This window comes from Echiichthys vipera (genome assembly GCF_963691815.1).
Source record: "Echiichthys vipera genome assembly, chromosome: 16".
Taxonomy (NCBI): Eukaryota; Metazoa; Chordata; class Actinopteri; order Perciformes; family Trachinidae; genus Echiichthys; species Echiichthys vipera.
The window spans coordinates 24,976,500-25,000,432 of NC_139841.1; the positions used below are offsets into that span (position 1 = coordinate 24,976,500).

Consider the following 23,933-nt stretch of genomic DNA (forward strand, 5'->3'; position numbering starts at 1 on the left):
AGGGTTCCCTTAAAATACTGGTAAAGTTCACTGGTTTACATTACAGTGTGAGATAGGAAGCGGGAAATGAATCAAAGCACCTAATGACAGAGCAAATATAGTCTTGCCTTTTTTTGTGGTTGATAAGGACGGCAGTGTTAGTCATTAAGCTGCAGTGATGTTGTGTCATTTCAGAACAGATGCCTACTGTAGCTCCGCTCGCTGTAAATGTTGAAGTAAATGCAACGTCTACTGATGCGCCTGGAGCTTTAATGTTTGTTTTCAGCGTTGTCTGATCTGTGTTTTAAGTCATGCAGTGTTCCATTACTGAAATCAGATTTACTTCTCCGGGTGGCAAAGTCAATGTTTATCTCTTCTGTAAACCACAGTACATTCTGGAGGCCTCGCCAGCAGGCCTTGTTGCTAAGGGACTATGGGGAAACTTCACCCCCCACCTCCGCCCTCCACCCCCATTCCTCCCTCTCTAATCCCCCACCACCACCCCACCCCCCTCACACACCCCTTCAAATTGCCGGAGTGTACGTGCCTGGCCGTCCAGTAAACTTCCTGTCTGGAGTACACAGATATGCTGATATTAGTGGCATCAATTTACTTGTGAGAATTGTCATGCCCATGCAAATGTACACAAGATTGCTATCGTTGATTGTTTACTGTGTGCGTCTGGGTGTTGGTTCACACAGGAAATATCCCTCCATGTCTCTGTGGACAACACAGACAAGGGCAAGACTGACATCTGGGACAAGTGGAGGCCAAACTCTGTCACTGGGGACTTAGCAGTGGTCAACAAATCGGCCACTCTAGTAATACTTTAACTTCTGCTTATTGCTGCTTCGCATGGTGACCATGTGAACTGTTTCAACAGAGCCTGTGGCCTGGAGAGGCTACATGAGCACTGAATGATGCAATGCGATGCAACCAACTCACTGTCATACCAGGTGGTTGCACGCCTTTTTTATGTTTGCCTGTCACACTTTCCAACCAGGTATTTATGCCCGAAAACAGACTTAATGATGTTTTATTGTTGGCCAATCAATTATTCTGAAGGAACATACCGCTGCTGTCGTCTGCATCATTAATGTGAGTTATTCTCCGGTTATCAAAGACCTGCTGACTCACTTAGGGAGTGCCACCTGCTCAGGTGCGGCCCACATGTGTAATGCATACCAAAAGAGGCGAGTCAGTGCTCACACACGAATGGCCGAGCTTTGAGATAAGTGGGCAGGAGTGTTGGGAGTGTGTCAAACATCTCTTATAATCACACTGACTTCACCTAGCTTCATTCTGATGTGTGTTTGGACCCAAATAGCAACATATTCCTGATCCCATACAATGTCAGAACGGCATTGTGGTGCAATATTCATCTGTATTTTATTCATTTTGTGTTCTGTACAGAAGTCATCTGATGGGTCACATGAGTTAGATGTTTACTATGTTCTTTAAGGAAATAATGCTAGGAATGTTTGCCAAAGGGATGCAAAGCTATTCTTAGCATCTTTTTCACATGTTTCTATTTGTATTGCACCTGAATAAAATGTGAGTGCTCTGCACACTGGGGGAGATACTTTTCTAAGTCAGAAAGTAGCTATTTTGTCATCTGTTTAGTTGTATAGAGGTGTATTTTGTGAGTGCAGTGTGTTTGTAAGAGCTATCTATTCGTACTATATAAGAGAAAACCATAAAGTAGGAGGAGATGACTATTAAAAACCTGCTGTAGCACTTTTCTCCCCAAGTGCTCCTGAAGCTAATGTGAGCATTTAAGAAGAGCTGAAACAATAAGTCAATTATTTTGATAATTGATCAATCATTTCAGCCACTTTTCAAATTAAAAGCCCAAACATATTCATCCCGGTCCCAGCTACGCCCATGTGAGGGTTTGCTGCTGTTTTCAGTTTTACGTCATTATAAACTAATTATCTTGTTGGTCGCAGAAAAGAGCTATTTTCACATGACACTGTGGTTTGTGATAAATTGTGATTAACATTTTTGTAACTATTTTTGGACAGTAGGCTAAAACGGCAGATTGATCAATGATGGAAGTTATTTTAAGTTGATTTATTCAAGATTATTCGGTTTAATCAAGAGAAAACTATGAAGCAGAAGGAAATCATCATTAAAATGTGTCACAATAGAAAATGTGGGCATTCCAGTCATGGATAAGTCAACTCACACAAAGAAAATCAACTATTTTAATAATCGATTTATGGTTTAAAAACTTTTTCAAGCAAAAATGATAAACATTTTTAGTGCTTACGTGAAAATTGTGAAGATCAGCAATTCGATTTTTAGAAAAGTTGTAGACCTAACGTTCAATTCAGTCTAAGAAAGAAATCCGCTGATTCATTGATAATGAAAATAATAATTACTTGCAGAAATACATTTTTCGGTACTGTATCAACTCAAAAAGTGCACTAGTCGAGTGCAGATCTCAAATAAAAATAGAGTTGAATCTCAATCAATCGTCCCTTCAGAGTCACTTTAGTTGATCATGACATATCAGGTATGGATTTAATCTGCACGATTATGCTGCGGTTCAAAATGACACCAAACTCGTCTATGGTACGTCAGTTTTTGAGCCACAACAGGCCAGGATGTGGTCTGCAACAGATGAGGTATGGCCCTTTTTTTGCATGGCCAATTGGCGGGAGATTTTGCTTTATACTGGTCGATTAAGAGGAATGAGTAGTCCGCTGTCAATTACGGTATAAAACAGAGCCTCAAATCAAACATAGGATTCTCAGAAATTGCGAATCACTGCTGGAGATCACTCCTCTACTGGTCAATTGAATTTTTAGTAATAAAAAAAAGTTTCCTAAGCCCAAGTTGACATATTTAGATTGCAACCAACAGTCAAAAACCCCAAATATCTTCAATTTATTCTAAACAAAGACTAAAAAAGGACAGCAGATATGAACATTTGGGAAGTAGCAGCCTGAGAAGTTGTGGCATATTTTCTTAAATAAGGAGCTGAATTAATAATCGATCTTCCAAAACACTTGATTAATTAATAATGTGTTGATTTGCCGTGTTTAATAATTTATTTATAAGGTACTTAAGGTACAGAAGACGTTTAGTGGCATGATCTTAATATGAAACCAGAGGGGCTTACGGTCCGCATCAGTCCTGTATCCTCTGACTTCCTGCGTTCCTGGAAGAATGAGCACATTATAACAGACGTTTAGAGCCTTAGACCAAAGTCAACCTTTGTTCGGAGAATGGACTTCTGTTTACAAAGACATAAATCCAACATAAATTCCAGCTATTGATGGTCACTTAAGTCCTTGTTGACCTGCCACCAGCAGCCACATGTTCTACATTTTTGCTGTGATGTGTTTATAGAGAAGGCTATAAACTGACGGCACTTCACAGACTCTTCTTTTTTTCTTCTTCTTTTAACACAAAGACCAGCTTTAATAGAGCTAATGTGATTGTCTCTAGAGCGAGGTGATGGATTCCTGCACATACTTTAATGTATTAGTCATCCGTTTTGCTCTTTTCATTCGTACCCTCCTGAGGTTGTCTTGTGCGTCGCCACTCGTAAGCTTCTCTGTAAAGGGCCTAATCAGAATTTGAAAGGGCTAATAAGTAAATAGCCCTACTGCACAGAAATCTCTAAATTCAATTTGTGGATTGACGTCCAAATTCAGTATCCCTGAATAACTTGATGACTCATAATGCTGTTGTTTACTCGTGTGAGATCAGCAGCCAGCCCCTTTAAAAACCACACCAGAGACCGACTCAACCTCACAACACAAGCGAATGGGAAAATATGTGTCACGCTGCACCTGCTTACAACTTTTGAACTCTGTAAACTTTAAGCAACCCTCTCTCTTTCACTCATCAAAACAATAAGCCCATTTGCATGTGGTCAACATCAGCGTAAGCGTCATTTCACCAACTTGGGGTCGCGGATCGAACGCGGGGAAATCATTAAAACCTTCTTCGTAGCGGGTTGTTTTTTTTCTCTGAATCAAAGGTGAATGTGACCCAACCGGCTTATGACACACTGTCACACTCGTCTAATCAGTGAAACATACCTCCTGAGGAAACTCAAGAATTTGTGTCGTGGAGCTGCAGCTTCCCTGAGTTATAAATATCCAGCCTAGCGGATATGTTGTGGGTCCAATCGGGTGCTGGGCCTGCTCTGAGGCAGGCTGCTGTGGGGGGAACAGTTTGGAGCTGAACCCTGCATGAAGCCTCTGTATTGTCTCGAGCTTCCTGTGCTCCCTGAGAGGAGGGGGCTGTCGCTTTTCACACGCTCCCACACATACACTGTATGTGTCCTTGTGTGTGTGTGTGTGCCGTTTTTGTGGCTCAACAATGCGTTTTTTTCACACTGTGTGCTCTTTACGGTCTAACTTCTTCAAATTGACATGGGAGTCATTGTCTTCATTTTATATCATTCAGCTTTATTGTGATGAATGTACCCAAGCTTGGCTGAACCTCGGATTTACTCACAGTACCGTAGCAGGTGTCAGACTCCTTTTTCTTGACACGGGCTGGGTTGTACATGTCTTCACCATTTAAGACAGGATGTCAGTGTAATTCATCACTCAAGGAAAGTCGTGCATGCCCCCCCCACCCCCCGTCTCCTGTGGGTATACCAGGCTTTATCTATGGAGCAGAGAGCTTTTACTGTCCTGTCAAGGTCAGCCTTGAGGGATTTGAATAGTACATTACAAGCACTTATTGAGCACTGTAGAGGAAAATACATATTACATACATGAAATATAAAGTTTAATTTAAGACTAAATGTACTGTAAATGTATCACTTTCATCCCTTTTGGATAAAAGAGCCACGTGAACAACACCGCGACAGTATAGATTAGGAATCATTTATTCAATCCGACAAGACAATTAAGCAGTAAGGGTCGGTAATGCTCAATGGTTAATTTTTGGTAATTTGCACTAATGATTTGTCAAAATTGAGAAAAATGTTACACGTTCTCTGGTTCCAGCTCCTAAAACGTTCTCTCTGGTTTGCGACTTCGCTTTGATAGAAATTGGATTAATTGTGTAACAGGGCAACATTGTTCTGAGGATTTGATTGGTACAGTGCTTAAACTCTGACATCAGTTGTGGTTTGCAACAGCTGCAGCTGTAATGCAGACAGTATCGGCTCATGTTATGAGATGGGGGGGGGGGGTTGTTTCTCCTTCCTGTGGTTGAGGGAGGCCATGTTGTTTGATAGAGATTGAGCTGTGGTAAGGTCAGGGGAAGACACATGTCGTTGACATTTAAAGTGAGGTAAACACTTTATATTTAACGCGTCATTGATGACAAGAATTCATAGCTGGGGCAAAAACATGTTCGCTCATCCTCCAGCCAGGACTCAGACCTTTTCACCACCGTCCCAAACCTTCCCGAAATACAGTTTAAACCTGAAGAAAATGCTGGATAAGACAACTTAACTTACGTTTTTCTACAACTTCCATAATCAAAAGTGATGTGGGGCGTCTATAAAACACCATGGAAATGGTTATATTGTTAATAAAAACTTTGGTTCATCCATTCCTTTATTCACATCACTTTCATTCTATTTATAAGTCAACATTTATTTTGTTTATTGTAGCATTTTGTTCTGTAAGCACTGTGGGTGTTCATGTGCGCGCGTGTTGCACATGTGAGTAGGTCCTCTGCTGGGCATGCTCCAATGAGAGAAGGGGAGAGAGAGAGAGACAGATAGCATTGTGGAAGTTTGTCTCCGTCTTTGTGTTTATCTCTTCTGCACGTTTTGCCGGTGGAAAGTGGAAAATCCCGCCACTGCTTCGGGACGCCACTGTAACTGCCTGACATATGAGGTTCACTCTCTCGTTGTGTACGTTTGAGTGCCTGAACACACGCGTTTGACCTGCTCTTGTGCAATTCCACATCGACACTTTCCTCAGAGATTAATGTTATGCTTTAATCACAGTTGTATAGTATGTATAACCTTCCTTCCTGCAACACATTTCTTTAAATTGTTCCTTATCATTTGATTTTATCCCCAGGACAGCGGGACACCCTTAAGTTAAAGCCCTGCCTTGCAGCCTATCATGCGCTTGAGTCCTTAAATAGCATCAGTTGCAATATGGTAAGAAAGTTGTAACGGTTTATAATCAGTGTCAGTTTACTTTGTTGTTGACCGTCCAGCTGCGGACAATCTATAATCCAATGAACCGATTAAGTTGTTGTCGGGTCTACAAATACAGTGCAGTTAAGGTTACGCTAAAAAAAAAAGAAGATCCATACGTAAATGCATTAAAATTTGATCTAAAATTAGTTTTTTTGAAAATATTTCTAATCTAACTTCCTCAGCACTTAACTGATTCATTTTGTATTTTAAATCTAAACTTCTAAAGAGCTCTTTTCATCTCTGCCATGATGTCCGAGAGTATGAGTGTACTCTATGGTAACTATTATAAATGCCCCGTAATTGATTAAAGAAAAGAATTGGCTAATAAGAGACGCATGATATGGAAAGTCAGGTCCGACTCTGCACACAGGAGTGTAATGAAGTACATCACGTTGGTCCTTATCAGTTGGCTATGATTGAAATCATCTGTCCAGTATGAAATAAAGGCTCCCCCTGGTTTATTTGTGTGTTAGTGTGCATGTGTTGTTTTGCGTGTGTGCAAGAGTTCATTGCATTTTGAGTTTCTGCCCAATTTCTTTAATAATGGAGCGCACTGTAATCCCCTCAGAGATAGGAGTGATCACAGCCCGTCTAAATGGCCCATTGATAACCTAGGTCAGCTGAAAGGATGTCCTGTCATTTAGTCACAAATGCGTTCTCAGTGTACATGGCATGTGTTGCGTTGGTGCCAAGGCAATTTAGTAGAACCCAGGGTGTTTAGAGGAAGCGGAGGGAGCTACTGTTGTCGGATAAACAGAGGGTCCCTCATTATTTTATTGTAACTTTTTATTAGTTTAAATTGCACGGTACTAAGCTATTACACATACAGACTGAAAGAATGACAATAAGACACTGTTTTACCAAGTAATCTGCAGCCAAGCCCATTCATTGTACAGAAGATAGAGAGGACTGTGAAGTGGACTGAACCACTTCAGCCGGGGGTTGGACACTTTCCAGGGATTGTGGGTTTGGAGGGCTTTCGACATTGAGGTTATGGTCACTCCAGTCTTCCTTCTCCCTCGGTTATGGAGGTAAAACTAAGCCACATTGTGGCTGCCCATGGTGTTTATGTATACAGTGCATTTATGCCCATGTAGTTTAGCAGCCATAGAACATTAGTGTGGACACATGTTGATGACGTTGGTCGATTTCCAAGTCTGCAAGCAGGCAGTGTTGGAGAAATACCATTCGGCGGGATTTCCTCAGACCTGATTCTCATGTTAGCACACAGAGAAGTGGTGAGGCATTGCTATAAAAAACTGCTGTTAGCTTTTTGTCTCTGAAAGAATTGGTCAATTAACTAATTAGTAGCTCAACAGAAAATTAATTGTTTTGATCGTTGCTTAAATCATTCTTAAAAAAGCAAAACATTACATCATTGCAGATTCTCTCAAGTGAAGATTTACTGCTTTTCTTTGTATTATATAAGTGTAAACTGAATATATTTTGGACATTTGAACATGTTTCCTTGGGCTCTGGCTGGGAAAGGTTTTACAGATCAAACAATTCACCAATTAATAAAGTGTATTGGATAGTTGCAGCCCGACTCCTCTTTATAAAATGCAACTGTATATTCTGTGTAGCCCTCCTTCGACTGCTGAGCATAACAGGTTTGCTATTGGAAGCAGCTGCACCTGGGAGTGTTTTGAATCACGGGCTCTGGAATGAACAAAGACTGGAAATGATGTCATCTCTATGCTGTCCATGCACCTTCACCGTCAAAGAGACACCTGAGTTTGAACTTCTGATCGGCCTTAGGCTTTCATTAGCTCCTCACTGCTGGATAAATAAACTATTGGAAATTCAGTGCAACTTCACATTCTGCCTGTGCTTTGTAGGAGTATTGGATTACCATTAGTGCAGCTCATTCTTTCCTCAGTTGTCTTTTTTCCCATCTTTTCTTTCCACCGCGTTGTCGTGCGCATGTGCTTATACGCGCATGATTTTGCCTTTTCACACGGCTTCTACTTGCTCTCTCCCTAAGTCCGTGTCTCTCTACATCCCCCACCCTGAATTCATACACATAGTGTATTCAAGTCTAAAGACTCACCCTGTGTCATGCAAGCTGTTAGTTCCCCCTCTCATTTTATCTCCCTCCCTTTTCCCTCTCTCTTCTGTCCCCCCCTCCCCAGAATGTTTGGATAGATCTAAATGGTGTGATTGTGACTGCTCTGCCGGCCGTCTGCCCCTCCACGTCTGCCTCTCAGCTTCTCTGGAAAGTCTGACGTGAGCAGAGGGAGAGGAAGAAGGGAAAAGTCAGTGAGAGAGAGAGAGGGAGAGGGGAAAGTTCTTTTGAACAACAAGGCATGGCGGCCCTCCAGAGAGCCAAGTCTAGCGTCAGGAGTCAGTCTCAGCTCCAGCCTGTCCCTCTTTCGCTACCTCTGTTTATCTGTTCTCAGTCTTTATTCCTCCCATTCTCCCACACTGTCTTTTTACACAACCTATTCCCTGCAGAACATCCCATCCCCAACTCCCTGGCTACGGTTTCTCGCTTTGAATCGACCCACCTCCTCCTCCTCTTTCTTCCTCTCAACCTGGCCATCTCCACCCTAACTTGTTCCTTTCTCTCCTGGTCTAGTAGAGGTGGAGGTGGAGGTGGGGTCGGTTGCCCAGGAGAGACAAAACCTCCAAATCTAGGCCTCTCATTTACCCAGGAGGTGTCGCATTGCGTTTGAGGCGCTTCATGGCGGTGTCACATGTCGTGGCATTCAAAGAGCCAGGGTTTAAGAATGTGGGTCATTTGAAGTAGAGGCACTAAAGTGTGTTGTCTGCCAATGAATAGGGTCTTCTCACATTGACATGGTGAAAAGCGTGTGAATAAACACCAGCGCCTGGGGGCCACACTAAAGTGTTCGGCTGTATTCTTCTCAGTACCCCACCTATACAAGCCTGTTATTATCCAGCAGATGAATGGATTTCTGGGATCACATTTGATACGTCCACTGTGCTGGTGTTAGCTGAGATACCTTATCAAACTCTTTATGTTACACGCCCACAGTAGAGGAAACAGACTCTCTGCTTTTTAAACCTCTCCCACAAGAAAACCAGATCATGGAGTAATTAAGTTTGGTTGCCTGTTGCGCTGCATGTAGTTAGTGTATAGCTCTGTGTCCTGCACACACAGGGTTGTTTTGCCTCTAGTTCTGACCAGCTGGATGGCTCCTGTAATTGCTTTCCCACGGCAGATGCTCAGATCAGATGGTTCAAATTAAGTTGTAGATTGCTCACACAAGGTTCCCTATGAAGATAGACTCTCCTCTTTACTGTCCTTCATCTAATGAGTTTGAGTGGGTGAGTCTGTAATGTGGAAACACAAAACTAATGCAAAGCTTTTGTCCTTTTTCCCCCCCCTTCCTATTTTCTCTCCCTGACCTTGATCATCCAGGTGTTTGTGGCAGCGGTCCTCCTCGGGCTGGTTTGTCACGCAGCAGAACTTCCAGCATCGCAGTGGTCCAACGATGACTACAAAAACCTCACCCTTCGACGACACAGAACATGCGTTGAGAATGAGCAGTACCTCCACCAGGGGCTCTGCTGCATCAATTGCCTGGCTGGTAAGGAGAATCACACTTAGTAGAAAATACAATGGCCATTACAGCTCCAGTTACAACCAAACACATGAGGAATGCAAGTACTGCAACGTTTCAACCTTAAACTTCATCTGATCAACAAATTGCTTTGCTTCCTGTGTCCTCAAACACTGACAACACAACCTGGGTGCAAGATGGCACAAAGACTGGCATTTTGTGTGGAAAAAAAGATTCAAATGTCAAACCCATAGCCTGACCTGCGTCCCTAATGAGTTTTGCAAATATTCTCTGCATGGTCTGGAAAGAATGTATGATGGCCAGGAGCAGGAGGCAGACCGCTCCTACTCAGCAGATCAGAGTGAAGCACAAATACAAAAGTGCAGTATGTGCTGCAGTTATTTCTAAGTCCCAGAATATATAATATATATGAATATAGAATTTAGCCTGGATCCAGTGTAGGCTACTACATGCACTTGCACGCTGATTGAATAATTTAATTTGCTGCTGATTTTGAATTCTAAGAAATCCGTTTATTTGATCAACTCTGGTTTTTCGTTCTCGTTCACTTTATCTACTAATGCGGTAACTCTGAAACATGTGCCACGCTCATTATACTGTGTGTGTGTAAGAGCATTTAAATGTAATTAAAACCTAAATGTTGCTTTCATCATGACTTTAAAGGGGTTCCGCGAGAGCTCGTGCAAATCAACGCTTATCTGAAATCTTCATCGACAGTAAAAATGGAAATTAGGCCTTTAAAAAATCTACTGTGTGCACAAAGACAGAGACAAAGAGACAGTGAGAGATCATTCATAGATATTGACTGATAAAAAAGAGAATGATTGCCTGGTAGTGGCCTTAAACATATTCTCTTGGGTTGTTTGATTTTCCCACTATTGTGATTCTGTTTCTTTCTTTGTCAGATGGTTGTTACCACATACTTAAAAGCCTCTGTGACCACTTAATGGAATTACTTTTTACTGTTTGCTGTTTTTGTCAGTATGAGCTTTTACATAACCAAGCTTTTGTTTTGTTTTTTTGCCTTAATGCACAATGAATATCAGTTTTACTCATACGCTAAAACAAGCTATATTTCCCCTGAACTAACCCCAATGCCAATGCTCTATTTACGCCAATCCATTGGCAGCCCCCACGCTCTGACAGCTCTCCATTAATTGCATGTATATAGGTCCTGTTTGTGCATGTGTGTGTGTAACATGTAAAATAACAGAGTGAAAAAATTGCATTTCCCCTTGCGGGATTAATAAAGTAATTCTTTTGCTTCTTCTTCTTCTTCACTCATCAGTGAGTTCAACCAAAGATTTCTGTTCCCATGCTCTACTGTGTCTTTTTCTCATTTGTTCATCAGCTAAACCCTGGAAACACATGAGCATCAAGAGGTTTTAGTCACTGCATGCATGAACTGAGTATAACAATTCTAAGCATGAAAACCGAGCAGTAGAGGTCAAATGACTGGAGTTCGGTGAATTAGTTCCTGTCCTTTTTTCGAGTGCCCATGAAGTACAGGCGTTAACTTCCAGAAAACTTGTCATCTCGTGTTAAACTGTTAATCATGCCCGAGTAAAGACGTATTTTAAAAAGTCCCGTCTCTCTGCACACATCAACTCATTCTGCCCTTCTCCACTTAGCTGATATCCCACTGTTTTACAGTTCAGAAGCACGCAACACAGTGAGACTCCTGTGGCATGTCCTTTCCCAGTGTTACACCACAATACAGAAGTCAGGATTCACAAGACTTTAGTTGCCTGGAATTCCTGCATATTAATCACATGAGTTGCTGTTTTATTGTTTCATTTCCAGGAACCTTTGTGCACAAGGGATGTGAAAGAGACCAGGACGAAGGGACCTGTCTTCCCTGTGAGCATGGACAGACCTACACGGAGCACTCCAACGGGATGAACCGCTGCTTGCCCTGTACACACTGTCGCTCAGGTAACCAGACTGTCTGCATCTTGACGTGTATCTTATAATATCATCATTTTGAACTGACTTATCGACAATCAACTAATTGTAAAATGCTAAATGGACTTGTACTTATATAGCGTCTTTCTAGTCTTCTGACTACTCAAGGCGCTTCACAGTGTCTGTCACAATCACCCATTCACACTGATGGCAGTGGACATCTACAGACCATCTAATCTAATCTTCACACCACATTTACACACCCATGTGCAGCAAGAGGAGCAATTCGGGGTTCAGTGTCTTGCCCAAGGACACTTCGACATGTGGACCGGGGGAGGTGGGGATCGAACCGCCAATCTCTCGAATGGAGGACGACCCACTCTATCACTGAGTCGCCCCATTTATAATTGTTTACCCATTTATGTGGAAGACAAATACAGCTGACTCTAAATTGCCTGTCTATTGTAAAGGGACCACTGCAGTGTGTTTATGGACAACTACAGGAAGTACGTCAAGTCACGTTGAACCAGGAAACAGCTTTATTATATAGGCGAACAAGTTCCGAGTTGTAAAATAAGAAAAAATAAACAACACTTGTCCTTTTAATTCCAAAGTAGAGTATTCTGTAATCCGGTGTGTCAAAGATATATTGTTTGGGAAAGTTAATACCCTTTTGTCTGGACCCCCGCCTTTCAGAGCCACTCGTGAAAATGGGATCTTATGATGTTACACAGAGTCGCGGGGGCGTGTCTTTGTTGTTTTGTTTCGCGGGCTGAATGTGAGCATGTAACCCGTCTCAGGAGATTTGCTTGTGTGTCTGTCCTACCTGGCTGAACTGGGTGTGGCTGTGTCTCATTGTCTCCCACACTGGGCGTCTTTGTGTCCAAGTGAAAGGCTGGAGCCGCAGAAAAGAGACTACTGTTACATAGGACGTGTTGTGTTCATTCATCGCCGTTTTAAGATGGAGCTTTGTGTCTCTGGCTCTTGTTTTAACTTGTTCACAAGCACGTAATAAAAAAAATAGGGCCGCGCTAAAGGAAATGTAAATTCAATGTTTAAAAGTTTCCCTTGCTGTGGACTTACCTGCACTTGGAATGGAAATAATATCGACACGGCTACAGACTCAATGCATCATTCATTGGGCTACGTGGACATTTGCCTTCTCGAAGTTGAAGCTACGTTGTTGTCCTTCTGAAACAAACAAAGCCTTATTATGAACGCCGTGGAGAATACGTTCACTGTGAAAGCAATTTGGGGTTTCATTCAGAACATATTGATTCAGATTAACTTCAGAGAATCCTTAGGTTATAAAAGAAGTGCATAGGAAAAAAAGCCATTCAGATTCAGCCGAACAGGCACTTCAGTCTGATTTTTTCACCCTCCCCACTCCAAATACGCAGACTTATATAAAGCACCTGCCAATTTAGAATAACACAATCAAAAAATTATAGTGTGTTCCTCAAAACACCAGCTGCTTGACTGGTGGTGGCTGAGTATTGACCCGAATTACAATCTGAGCAACAGATCCTAATCTAAAGCTTTGTTGCTCTCCTCTGCATGTGCTTTATTCCAATTATCAATGATCATAATCATGTGACAAAACTGAAAAAAGATGATTTGTCATCTACGCTGAGCTTCAATACCAGTTGCTTCGTGCAACACAACAACAGGCTCCAGACAGAATCTGTGTCCACTTTCAATGTTCTTCTTTAGCGCAGCGCGTAGGAAGCAGAGAGTGTTCTCAGCAGCGTGTGAATGTGAAACGGCTCCGCTGGTCATTAAACTGCAACCCCATTTCCAAAACAGTCGGGATGCTGTGTACAGTGTAAATAGAAACAGAATGGGATGATTTGCAACACATTGAAAGCCCATATTTATTTGACAATAGCACAAAGACAACATTTCAAATATTGAAACTGAGAAATGTCATTGTTTTTTGAAAATGACATCCTCGTTTAGAATTTCGTTCACTGGATTAACTGTGAGATTATCCACCAGGTGTTTTCTTTGAGCATTTCACAGCTTTTACAGTCTTATGTCGCCACTGTCCTAACTTTGAAAAGTGTTGCTGGCATCAGATAAAATGTCAGCCTCTCTCTAAGGGAGACTCCAGCCACCCTCCTGAGAAAACCTATTTGGGCCGCTTGTACCCACGACCTCGTTCTTTGGGTCCTGACCCAGCTTTCATGACCACAGGTGAGGGTAGGAATGAAGATTGACCGGTAGATCCAGAGCTTTGCCTTCTTCAGCTCTCTTTTCGTCACAACGGTGCGGTAGAGCGACTGCAACACAGCTCCCGCTGCTCCGATTCTCGGGCCAAACTCACGCTCCATCGTCCCCTCACTTGTGAACATGATCCAGAGGCACTTGAACTCCTTAAGTTCAGCCATCCGTGAGGAACTCGGAGTAGAGCCGCTGCTCCTTTGCATTGAAAGGAGCCAGTTGAGGTGGTTCAGGCATCTAGTAAGGATGCCCCCAAGGCGCCTTGTTAGGGAGATGTTCCAGGCACGTCCAGCTGGGAGGAGGCCTCGGGGAAGACCCAGGACCAGGTGGAGAGATTATATCTCCACACTGGCCTGGGAACGCCTCGGGATCCCCCAGTTAGAGCTGGTTAATGTGGCCCGGGAAAGGGAAGTTTGGGGTCCTCTGCTAGAGCAGCTGCCCCCGCGACCTGACCCCGGATAAGAGGCTGAAGATGAGATGAGATGAAAAAATGTCTCAGTTCTCAACATTCGACTTGTCTTTGTGCTACTTTCAATGAAATAAGAGGTTCCAGTGTTTCTCAAATTATCACGTTCTGTTTCTTTTTATGTGTTTCACTTGTTCCAGCTGTTTTGGAAACAGGGTCGTAACACACAACAACAGAACTTGATTCCTAGCTTGATCAAATAGATTGAATGGAAAACAAATGTGACAGAACGGAGCGGATTAAGTCAGGGAACAATATCATCGGCATGTTCAAAATCCAACCAAATCAGCTTTGTTGAATTTCTATGTTACTCAGGCCTTTCTGATTTATTCCCAGGAACCTTTCGTTAAATATAAAGGTTCATTGTGTCAAACTTAAGAAAACATTTATAAAATGATCTTGTTATGACTTATTTTCATAGTTAACCATTTGTTATTTTCAAGTATTTGTCCTCTACACTCACTAGAGAGGATAGTGTGCCGCACGGCTGAGCGTTTAACAGCCGTGCGATAAATGAGATTGTCCCAGAGTGCCCCAGAGTGCCCCCGCCCCGTCTTTAGAAACGCACAAAACAGCCCTCAAAGGAAATTGTCATTAGATCTTGATTGTTATTGGGGCTGACCTGAGAGAGTGTGCACCTCATATAGACTCAGTCCTTGTTAAAGGCTGCGGTTCAAATCTAAGCTGCCGCCCTTTACTGCGCGTCATCCTCCCTCTTTCTCCCTGGTTCCTGTCACTCTTCAAACTGCACCGGCAAAATAAAGGCAAAAAGCCTAAAAATGAATCTGATTTTAAACATGTGATGGTTATACATATGATTGAAACTATAACAATCAAACCCATTGTCCCAATAACTTGGCAGAAGTAGCAGTCAAGGAGTGCTCTGGTAAGCAGCTGTCTCTGTGTGAGTGTGTGTGTGTGTGTGTGTGTGTGTGTGTGTGTGTGTGTGTGTGCACACAGTGAGAGCAGAACGAGACAGCTCAAAAAACCAAGAATACTGACAAGAGGCACAGAGTTCCCAATCATTTATAATTGGTGCCCAATAAGGCTGCAACCAACAATTATTTTCATCATTTATTAATGTGACGATGTTTTTCTAGATTAATCGTTTAGTCTATAAAATGTCAGAAAACTGTCCTTCCCAGTTTCTCAAAGTCAAAGGTGATGTCTTTAAAAGTATTTTGTCAGTCTTAAACCTAGAGATATTCGGTTTACTGTGATATCAAACTGAGAAAAGCAGGAAATCTCTATATTTGAGAGGCTGAACACAGTATTTTCTGCCTTTTTTGCATTAAATATGACTCAATGAACAGTTAGTAGATGATCAAATTAGTTGGTGATTATATTTCTGTCGATCAACTAATAGTTGCAGCTCTAGTGTCAAGAGCACACACTAAAAATATTGACTTTAAAAGATATTCAGATTTATTTATCTTTACCTCTGTGTACATGCACATATGTGGAAATCAAACTAGGATAAACACACTCAAAACACAACTCGACTTGGGGACAAATCCCTGCTCTGTGTATGTGTATAAGTCATTTCATATATAGTCCTGCAGGCCTGTTCTACCCAGCTACAGTATATTAAGGTCATTATGATCGTTTCATTGATAGTGACTGAAAATGAATGAGGCAGAGAATTACGAGTACGATAGAGTGAGAGAAGAGAAACTTGAATACTTAAAGTCCTTCAGTTAACTCCATTTAATACTCACCTTACATGTGTGAAGACAGACTGTCCCCCAATAAAATCCACAGTTTTCCTGATGAAGATGACGTAATGTGTGCGGACAGATGACTAATTGTGGACTTTGTATCCTGAGCAAAGTTGTAATTGTCACCAGTGGAAAAGTTGACTAAACATGCCGTCATATACCGTCGGTGAATCTGGTCATAAATTTGCACTGGAAATCTGAAAAATTACTTTGCAAAGTTCTTTAAACTTAAGAAAATCCATCCATCTTCAACCGCTTGTCCCTAACAATGTCGCGGGGGAGGGCTGACATAGGGCGTAGGCGGGGTACACCCTGGACAGGACACCAGTCTATCACAGGGCACATAGAGACGAGGACCATTCACACTCACACCTACGGGCAATAGAGTCATCAATTAACCTAACACACGTCTTTGGACTGTGGGAGGAAACCGGAGAACCCAGAGAAAACCCACGCAGACACGGGGAGAACATGCAAACTCCACACAGAAGGACCCCCAGGATTCGAACCAGGAACCCTCTTGCTGTGAGGCGACAGTGCTTAACACCACCCCACCCCTGTTAAGAAAATATAAAATTAAATTCACAATTTGCTACAATATGAGCTGAATTGTGTGAACAACATTGTAGGAAAAGTAGTGTAGAAGAGGATTACAGTATGTTAAGAGTGTGCTCATATTTTGCAACCAAACCAACCTAACACGGTATTTTCTCCTTAATTGGCAAACATGGACATCACATTTCTGTGAAAGGTCGTCCTGTGGAGGTTAACTGCTGTGTGTTATTCATTTTGATCATATCCTTAAGGGGCTACTGGCTCCCCAGGTCAGGCTCTACAAGTTAGCTACGAAGCCAACCACATTCTCGCAATGTGGTAACGCAAGTTTCTTGTCTGTCTGTTATCGTTGGCTAAGACGTCACTGTATGAGCCAAGATATGTGTTAAATTGTCATATCATGTTTTATATCTGTCTGTGTATCTGGTGTGGTAACTGGCAGTTAAATATGTTATTTGATTGATGTCCCTTATTATTGTATTGTCATGATATTATACAAAAAAACTCATGCCTGCCAATTTTTCTTCATCTTTCTGTACGACGCTCAGATGAGATTCAAACTGCGTCCTGCACCACAACTACAGACACCAGGTGCCAATGCAGACCAGGCACCTTCTGTGTCCCAGATCAGGCCTGTGAAGTCTGCAAACGCTGTGCCAAGTATGTGTCATTTACTTCTTCCCTGAAGTAGCTTTCAGTTGTAAACTTCAACTGTATCAATAATATCCAAGATGAATATATACCTGGGCGATTTGAAACTCTTTTGAATGCACTGCATGGTTGGATTTCCATCTTAAACAGCCAAATATTATGCTTTTTTTGTGTGCGTTTTTTACTGACTGCAAAACATTTTTTTTCCACAAAATTCCAGGTGTAAGTCAGGGGAGGAGGAGGTGAGGAAGTGTACCCCATTTTCTAACACAGAGTGCCGAAAGCGGGATCCCTCCCCGACAGAAACGTCCCCAGCTCTCCCTTCACCGACCCCTTCTTCTCCGGCAGGCATCGGTAACTTCACTCTTACCTGTTACCGCTGTTAACCTTCTGCTTAACACTGTGGGTTACTTTCAACTTACATGTACATCTTCATTTTTCCAGTTGCTCCTTTATGCATTTTCCTGGTCATCTTCGTCATCCTCGCTATTGGAGCGGCTCTGTGGTGGTTCGTTATCAAGCAGCATTCATGTGAAATACCATGTGAGTTTACATCTCGTACCGGACCTTTGCAGTGTTGTTTTGCTTCTGAAGGATATATCCCTAATGCTGTGTGTCTGCTTTCAAACAGGTTCAAAGAGCCATTGTGATTCCAGTGAAATTGTGAAGATTCCTATTGTAAGTTACTGTTTGTTTGTTTGTTTGTGTTTGATTTCTTCTCCTATGTTGTGCGCCGCTTTTTAAAGCCTTTGTATTGTTATTTATTATTGTGTGTTATCAGCCACAGTTGACAGAGAGAACCTGTGGTACGACGTGTCGCTTTGTTTCTGGTCAGGACGAGAGTGGAGCCACAGCAGAGGAGAGACAGAATAATCAGAACGCGGGTCTGGAGGGGGAAGAGTCCCGCCCGGAGTCACGGCCCCTACTGCAGGAGACCCAGCCGGAAATGACCAAGGCCTCCCCTCCCCTCGAAGATGAGGACCGAGGACTGGGAGACAGTTTGCCCAACACCACAAGTTCCTCTCAAACGAGCCTATCAGCCCTTCCTACAGCAGCTTCCTCTGGTAACACCCCGCACCAGAGCCCCAATGTCGCCAGACTGCCACCTGCGGACATGGTGAGGGAAACTGTAGAAGATCTCTAACGTTCAATATCATTTTGTTTTTCATTCTGATGTATTCACCTGTGCTGTCAAACCTTATAGTTGTTTTTTTATGTTGTAGGATGATCCTCTACAACATCGATTGCTGCCTCTACTAGGTAAGAGTCCTGCAGAGGGAGGGAGAGATTTTCCTTCAACTAAATATTTTTCTGCCACTTGATTTGCACTAAAAGGCGGTAATACACAGAAAATGACACAGGAAATCAAAGGAACAGGATCTCCTCAAGACCTCACATTATCTGCTTGATACATTAACAATCTCATGACAGTCAGGCCGTATCGGAGCCTTCCGGGGGCTGGAACACGCCGTCTTTTCTCCCTGTTGTTTTTTCCTCACACTAAATTAAAAAGGACATGGCTTAACAGAGCTGTTTGATCCTCTAATAAAAATGTTATGCATGTGTCCCCTGAAGGAAAATGTACTGAAAACATTGGGAACAATACATGAATGTTTGATGTATTACTTCTCTTATATTTGCACAAAGCAATAAGAGGAAAACGAGCAAATCCTACATGGGATTCATGACACGTGTTCTGACAGCCAGTCTGCTCGCACTGTCATGAGTATACTGATGAATCACATTTGATCTTAAAATGGATGTGCATGCCAGGCAATTTTAAATTAGCATAGGGACACCCCAATACTCCCATATAAGGGCAGCAGACTTCAGTGTCGTGTGCAAATCACAAACCAACAAGGTATTTGAGAGGTCACTTTAAACTAAAAGAGAAAGAAAAAGGAACAGAAACACAAGAACAAGAAATACCAAAAGACACTAAAAAGACAAAGAACTTCACATAACAACTTTAATTCAATTTTCAATTCAATTTTATTTACAGTGCCAAATCATAACAAAAGTTATCTCAGGACACTTTACAGAGTAGGTAAAGACCACACTCTATGACTTATTTACGATTTACATAGACCCAACAATTCCCCCGTAGAGTACGGTGGCAACGAAAACCTTCACTATAACAGGCAGAAACGTCTAATGAAGTTTCATTTAGAAGACTCTTCAGCATGTTTAAGCCTCTCTTTCACAAATGAATGATGCTCTAAAAGAAACGAATGAACAACAGTCAAAAGGAACTGGACTTGGTTATTTGTCTAGGAAGACATTTCACCTCTCATCCAAGAGGCTTCATCAGTTCATGTACACATCTAACCAGGCTGGGACCCAGTGAACAGTCTTCCTCGACAAATAACCAGTCCAGTTGCTTTTGACTGAAATTGCTTTGAGGATAACGACGACCTGGACGAATGAGAACATTCACAGGCTGAATGAACAACACAATAAACCTTTTATTAAATATACGCCATTACATTTGTTCTGCCTTGAGTCGGCTACAAAATCTGCTTAGATTTTAAACAAATGACATGATTCGCTGTTGGATTTCAATTGTCCGTACGCACAATTTAAGATCAGGTCTGTGTGTACAAACAGTTCATGTATGAGGCTCAACGTACAGTATATACCGTGTCCCTGCCTTGTGAGTTTTTTTAAAGCATTTAATTTTGGTGATTAGTGTTAACAATGCATGAGGTACTTTGTAAGAGAGCAAAAAGATCAGCTATAAATCCAGAATTTATGTGTAAGTAGTTAAATGTTGTGCCTATGTGTCTCACAATCTAAATTTGATCTGTTTTAAGGGTCAGAAAAATCCCTGAGGAAGAGCTTTGATATGTTCGACGAGTACCTGGACGTGCGGATCCACAACAAGTTCTTCAGAATGATCGGAGTCAGCGACAACCACATTCGGATCGCGGAGAACGGACCCCCCGGTGACAAAGTGTATGAACTGCTGAAGAACTGGATGCAGCGGCAGGGCCTGAAAGCCGACATCAACGACCTGTTAGATGCTCTCCTAAGCATGGACCAGCGACGCTCGGCCGAGAGCATCGCCTCCGCGGCCCTGCAGAGAGGCTACTACAAGCACGCGGACGCACCCTGAAAGCCGAAGTAACAGGAACTGCAAATGAAGTAAATCAAAGTACTTAATACGAGAAAAACTAAAAAGCACAGACAATGTCGGTGGACGTGGCGTCTCACAAACAGGCTTACCTCTCTGTGGCTCACCAGCCATGCATTCAAAAGCCAGTAGTTTAAAAAAAAAAGAAAAACACAAAAAGGGGAAGGTCGAGCTGTATTTATCAGAGCTCTGAAAAATGTTGACTACTTGCCAAATGCGGAGGTGTAATAGTGAAAATGAAGCGTTGTGGTCAAATTTAACAACATCACCACCGAAGACAACCGTGGAAACGTGTTCATAAAGGAGCAGATTAACACGAGGGGTGTCCGGTTCCACAAGCAGAGAGGGCTGCATGTTTTAGGCTCTCACGAAGCAACATGCATCCAAATACTGAAAGCTTAGAAGTCCCTGGGCGTGTGTCACACATCTGGTCCTCCAGCCAGATCACGATACACTACCTGGAGACGAGATTATACACTGGTTTGTAGGAGTGGCATTAGCTATGTCACTGATACTGTGCCTCTTTGATGCACTGACCTCTGGCACATGTAGGATTCAAAACTACAATCATGCTATATTTGTTGTTTTATAGATTTAGGGCTTCTCTGAAAAACATATATAACCGTTCGTGGACATTTTGTTTTCTGAATAATGGTCGGAAACTCTTGTCGTGACGGTCGATTTGCTGCCTTACGAATCAGAAGTTTTACCTCTTCAGTGCCATTTATTTAGCTATTATAGTCTCATTACGTTCTTAGAGCGTAGTGATTCAAAAATGTCCAATTTTAGTTTAATCAAGTCACCTTTGAGAAATGTTTAGAGTCTTTGCCGTCCGCTCTTTTATGTGTTCAGTGTTACTACACACACACGACTTTGTAGAAGGAATTTCACAAGCTGATTCCGTCGGAGCAGCCGTTAATAGTCAAATGTTTCCACAGCGTTTCCGCTCGGAGAACGTCATAGGTCATTTTATTTATTGACATATTTATTGTAATGAATAATAATTAACTCTCATTATTTATACACAACACAAACGACCCTGGAAAACAATCGCACACGCTGTATCGGCGGTGTGATAACGTTTAGCTTCAGGGCGAAAATGACTGACATCGAAACCTTCAAGGTGTGGTTGAAACTTGTAGTGTTTAGTGAAACTCTCTCCCCCTGCCTGCTGCACCGTGCTCAGTGTAGCACTCTGGTCCACACTGTCCATGTGTCGATGCTTCGTGTGCCATTTCATCACGAGAGGCCACGTTCAGCAGTGTGGGAGCTTTGGTGTCATTTCACATCGGAGTCGAGGTGACGCCGAGTCGAACCGTTTTCTAGTGAACCGACTGAAGAAACAGTCCTTCTGCACATGTCGGCCGTGACATGAGATGCAGGTACAGATTGTTCTGTTTTGGTTAGACTCAGACAAGATGAAGGAAACTTTCTGGATTTAGAAAAAAAAGAAGCTCAAACTTATTTTGCCTCGTTCTGTCACATGTATATACAAATGTCCAGAGAGCATCACAGCCTCACGAAGTGTAAATGTGTATATATGACGCTCTATTAACAAACCAAAATGACTATAGTGAGGTATGAAGTTATGAAAAACAACAGAAACACCAACCGGACTGGTCGGCTGTTGACGTTGTCACATTTAAAAACTAGATTTTGCCCATTTTTCTGCAGCCTCTGATGTATAAAGGAAAGAGTTACAGAGTTATATATTATTGCTGAAGAGTGATGCTACAGTGCTGGCACTGCCATCTATTGACAGACAATGAAAATGCAGCCAGCATCAATTTCTAGGGATCCTACGTATACGCCGCTCTCTCTCTCTCTCTCTCTCTCTCTCTCTCACTTTAGTCTCCTTTTCCCATTTCTCCGCTCTTTTCTTCTAAAGTTCCTCTCTGCCTTTCCTGGAGTAGCAGTGGAAAGTGCTTCAGTGCTTGTTTTATTCACTCGAGCGTGTCTTTTAATCATTTCTGTGTTATAACTTTTACATATTTCAAGTCCTAAGCTGTTCAAAAGCTGTTCCTTTTCACTTGTGTGAGAACACTCTGCTCCAGCGTTGCCGTTAAGCCATTTCCCCCTTAGTTATTGTTTGCTTGTCATGGATTTCAGATATAAATTATGCAAATACATCAAAGCTGTTTTTATGTCAATTTGAAATAAATGTTTTGTACAGATGAGCGTCTTGAATTGTTTGAATTTACTGGTGATCTGTTGTAACCACTGCTTTGCCGTACACCTTTTCTCATTGTTACATATACGTACAGTATCTGTCATTACACAATATGGACTCTGGGTGTTAACCATTCACTAAATGGTCTAAGACTTAATGTTAATAATGTTGCAGTCAGCACAATTACCTTGGGTCAGAAGGGTGATTTCCTTTTGTATTGTTACATTAAATTGTTACATCCCACACTCTCACCCAGGCAACCGCAGCTGGGTCGCCTGGGTGAGAGCGTTTGATGCTTGAAAGACCCGAAACACTCTGTGACCCCTGTTAACATCACTGATGATGAGTCCAGGTTGCATTAGTCGATGTATGTTAAAATAATATTATAGAATAGAATAGAAATACTTAATTGAGCCCAAGCTGGGAAATAGCATAAAAATTAATTAATCTTTTCATCACAGTCCGTGCGTCACTGCCAATCAGCACACATCGTTTTTAATACCTCAGAGGAAGCATGATTGTATATATAATATATATAGATGTATTTATAATAATTATCATTATGTGGATATAATGACCGAGTGGGTAAAGGCATATAATATATTTTTACTGTATTACAGCCTTTAAAACCATTAAACCACCACCTGCCTGTATGTCATATAGCTATATCCAAAATCTGAGATGATATCGAATCTCATATTAGGATATTGATAGAATATATTAATATAATTGATATATAATATCAATATATTGGCCCAGCGCAACATCCTGTGGCCCTTTGCTGCATGTCGCCCCATCTCCCTTCAGCTCTACTTCTTAAAAAAGGCATAAAAAAGCACATGAAAAACATAAAAAAAAGAAAAGTGATTAAAGAAAATGTCATGCGAGACATCCATTAAAGACATCATGTTTCCCTTAAAGCGTCATAGAAAATTACAAAAGCATCCGGCTACCCTGGCTTAAAACCTATTCTTTTTTTAGGCTTGAGAGTTGTGTAAGTAATAAAAGCTGCAGTCCGTGTAGCTTATAGCAATAGCCTTTAGCTAATGCTCAAATGAAATATCACTGGAACAAAGGAGGCTTTTACTGTGGTACGTAACAAGAAGTGTCTTTCTTTTAAGGTTATTTATGGAGCCCATTTCAGCGACAAGGCAATTTAAAGTGCATTATATAAAAACATTAAAAGCATCAAAACAAAATGTCAAAGAAACACCACAAAAGGACATTTAAGTACGAATAAAAACAGTAATTAAAGAGCCGAGAGAATAGGAAATTATAACAAGCTGACACAGACTAAGACATGTATAAATGTGTATATGCATGTGAATAAGTGCAATTCATTTTAATGCATTAATATATAATATTAAGCAGTCTTAAGGTAGTAAAATCATATGCAGTCATGGATTAAATGTTCTCCTAAACAGACCACTACTAAAACCACTTCAAACATTC

General features: G+C 41.8%; 1 protein-coding gene across 1 annotated transcript in view; it reads left to right on the forward strand.

Moving 5' to 3' along the window:
• Positions 1-22,382, forward strand: part of tnfrsfa (tumor necrosis factor receptor superfamily, member a) — a 24,290-nt gene extending 1,908 nt beyond the window's left edge. Inside the window, exons 2-10 of the mRNA XM_083929851.1 lie at positions 9,498-9,666; positions 11,464-11,595; positions 17,076-17,187; positions 17,399-17,532; positions 17,623-17,721; positions 17,810-17,856; positions 18,014-18,295; positions 18,402-18,438; positions 19,992-22,382. Coding sequence (XP_083785977.1) covers positions 9,498-9,666; positions 11,464-11,595; positions 17,076-17,187; positions 17,399-17,532; positions 17,623-17,721; positions 17,810-17,856; positions 18,014-18,295; positions 18,402-18,438; positions 19,992-20,293 — 1,314 coding nt within the window. The 3' untranslated portion in view covers positions 20,294-22,382. The remainder of the gene's footprint in view (positions 1-9,497; positions 9,667-11,463; positions 11,596-17,075; positions 17,188-17,398; positions 17,533-17,622; positions 17,722-17,809; positions 17,857-18,013; positions 18,296-18,401; positions 18,439-19,991) is intronic.
• Positions 22,383-23,933: the final 1,551 nt, after the last annotated feature.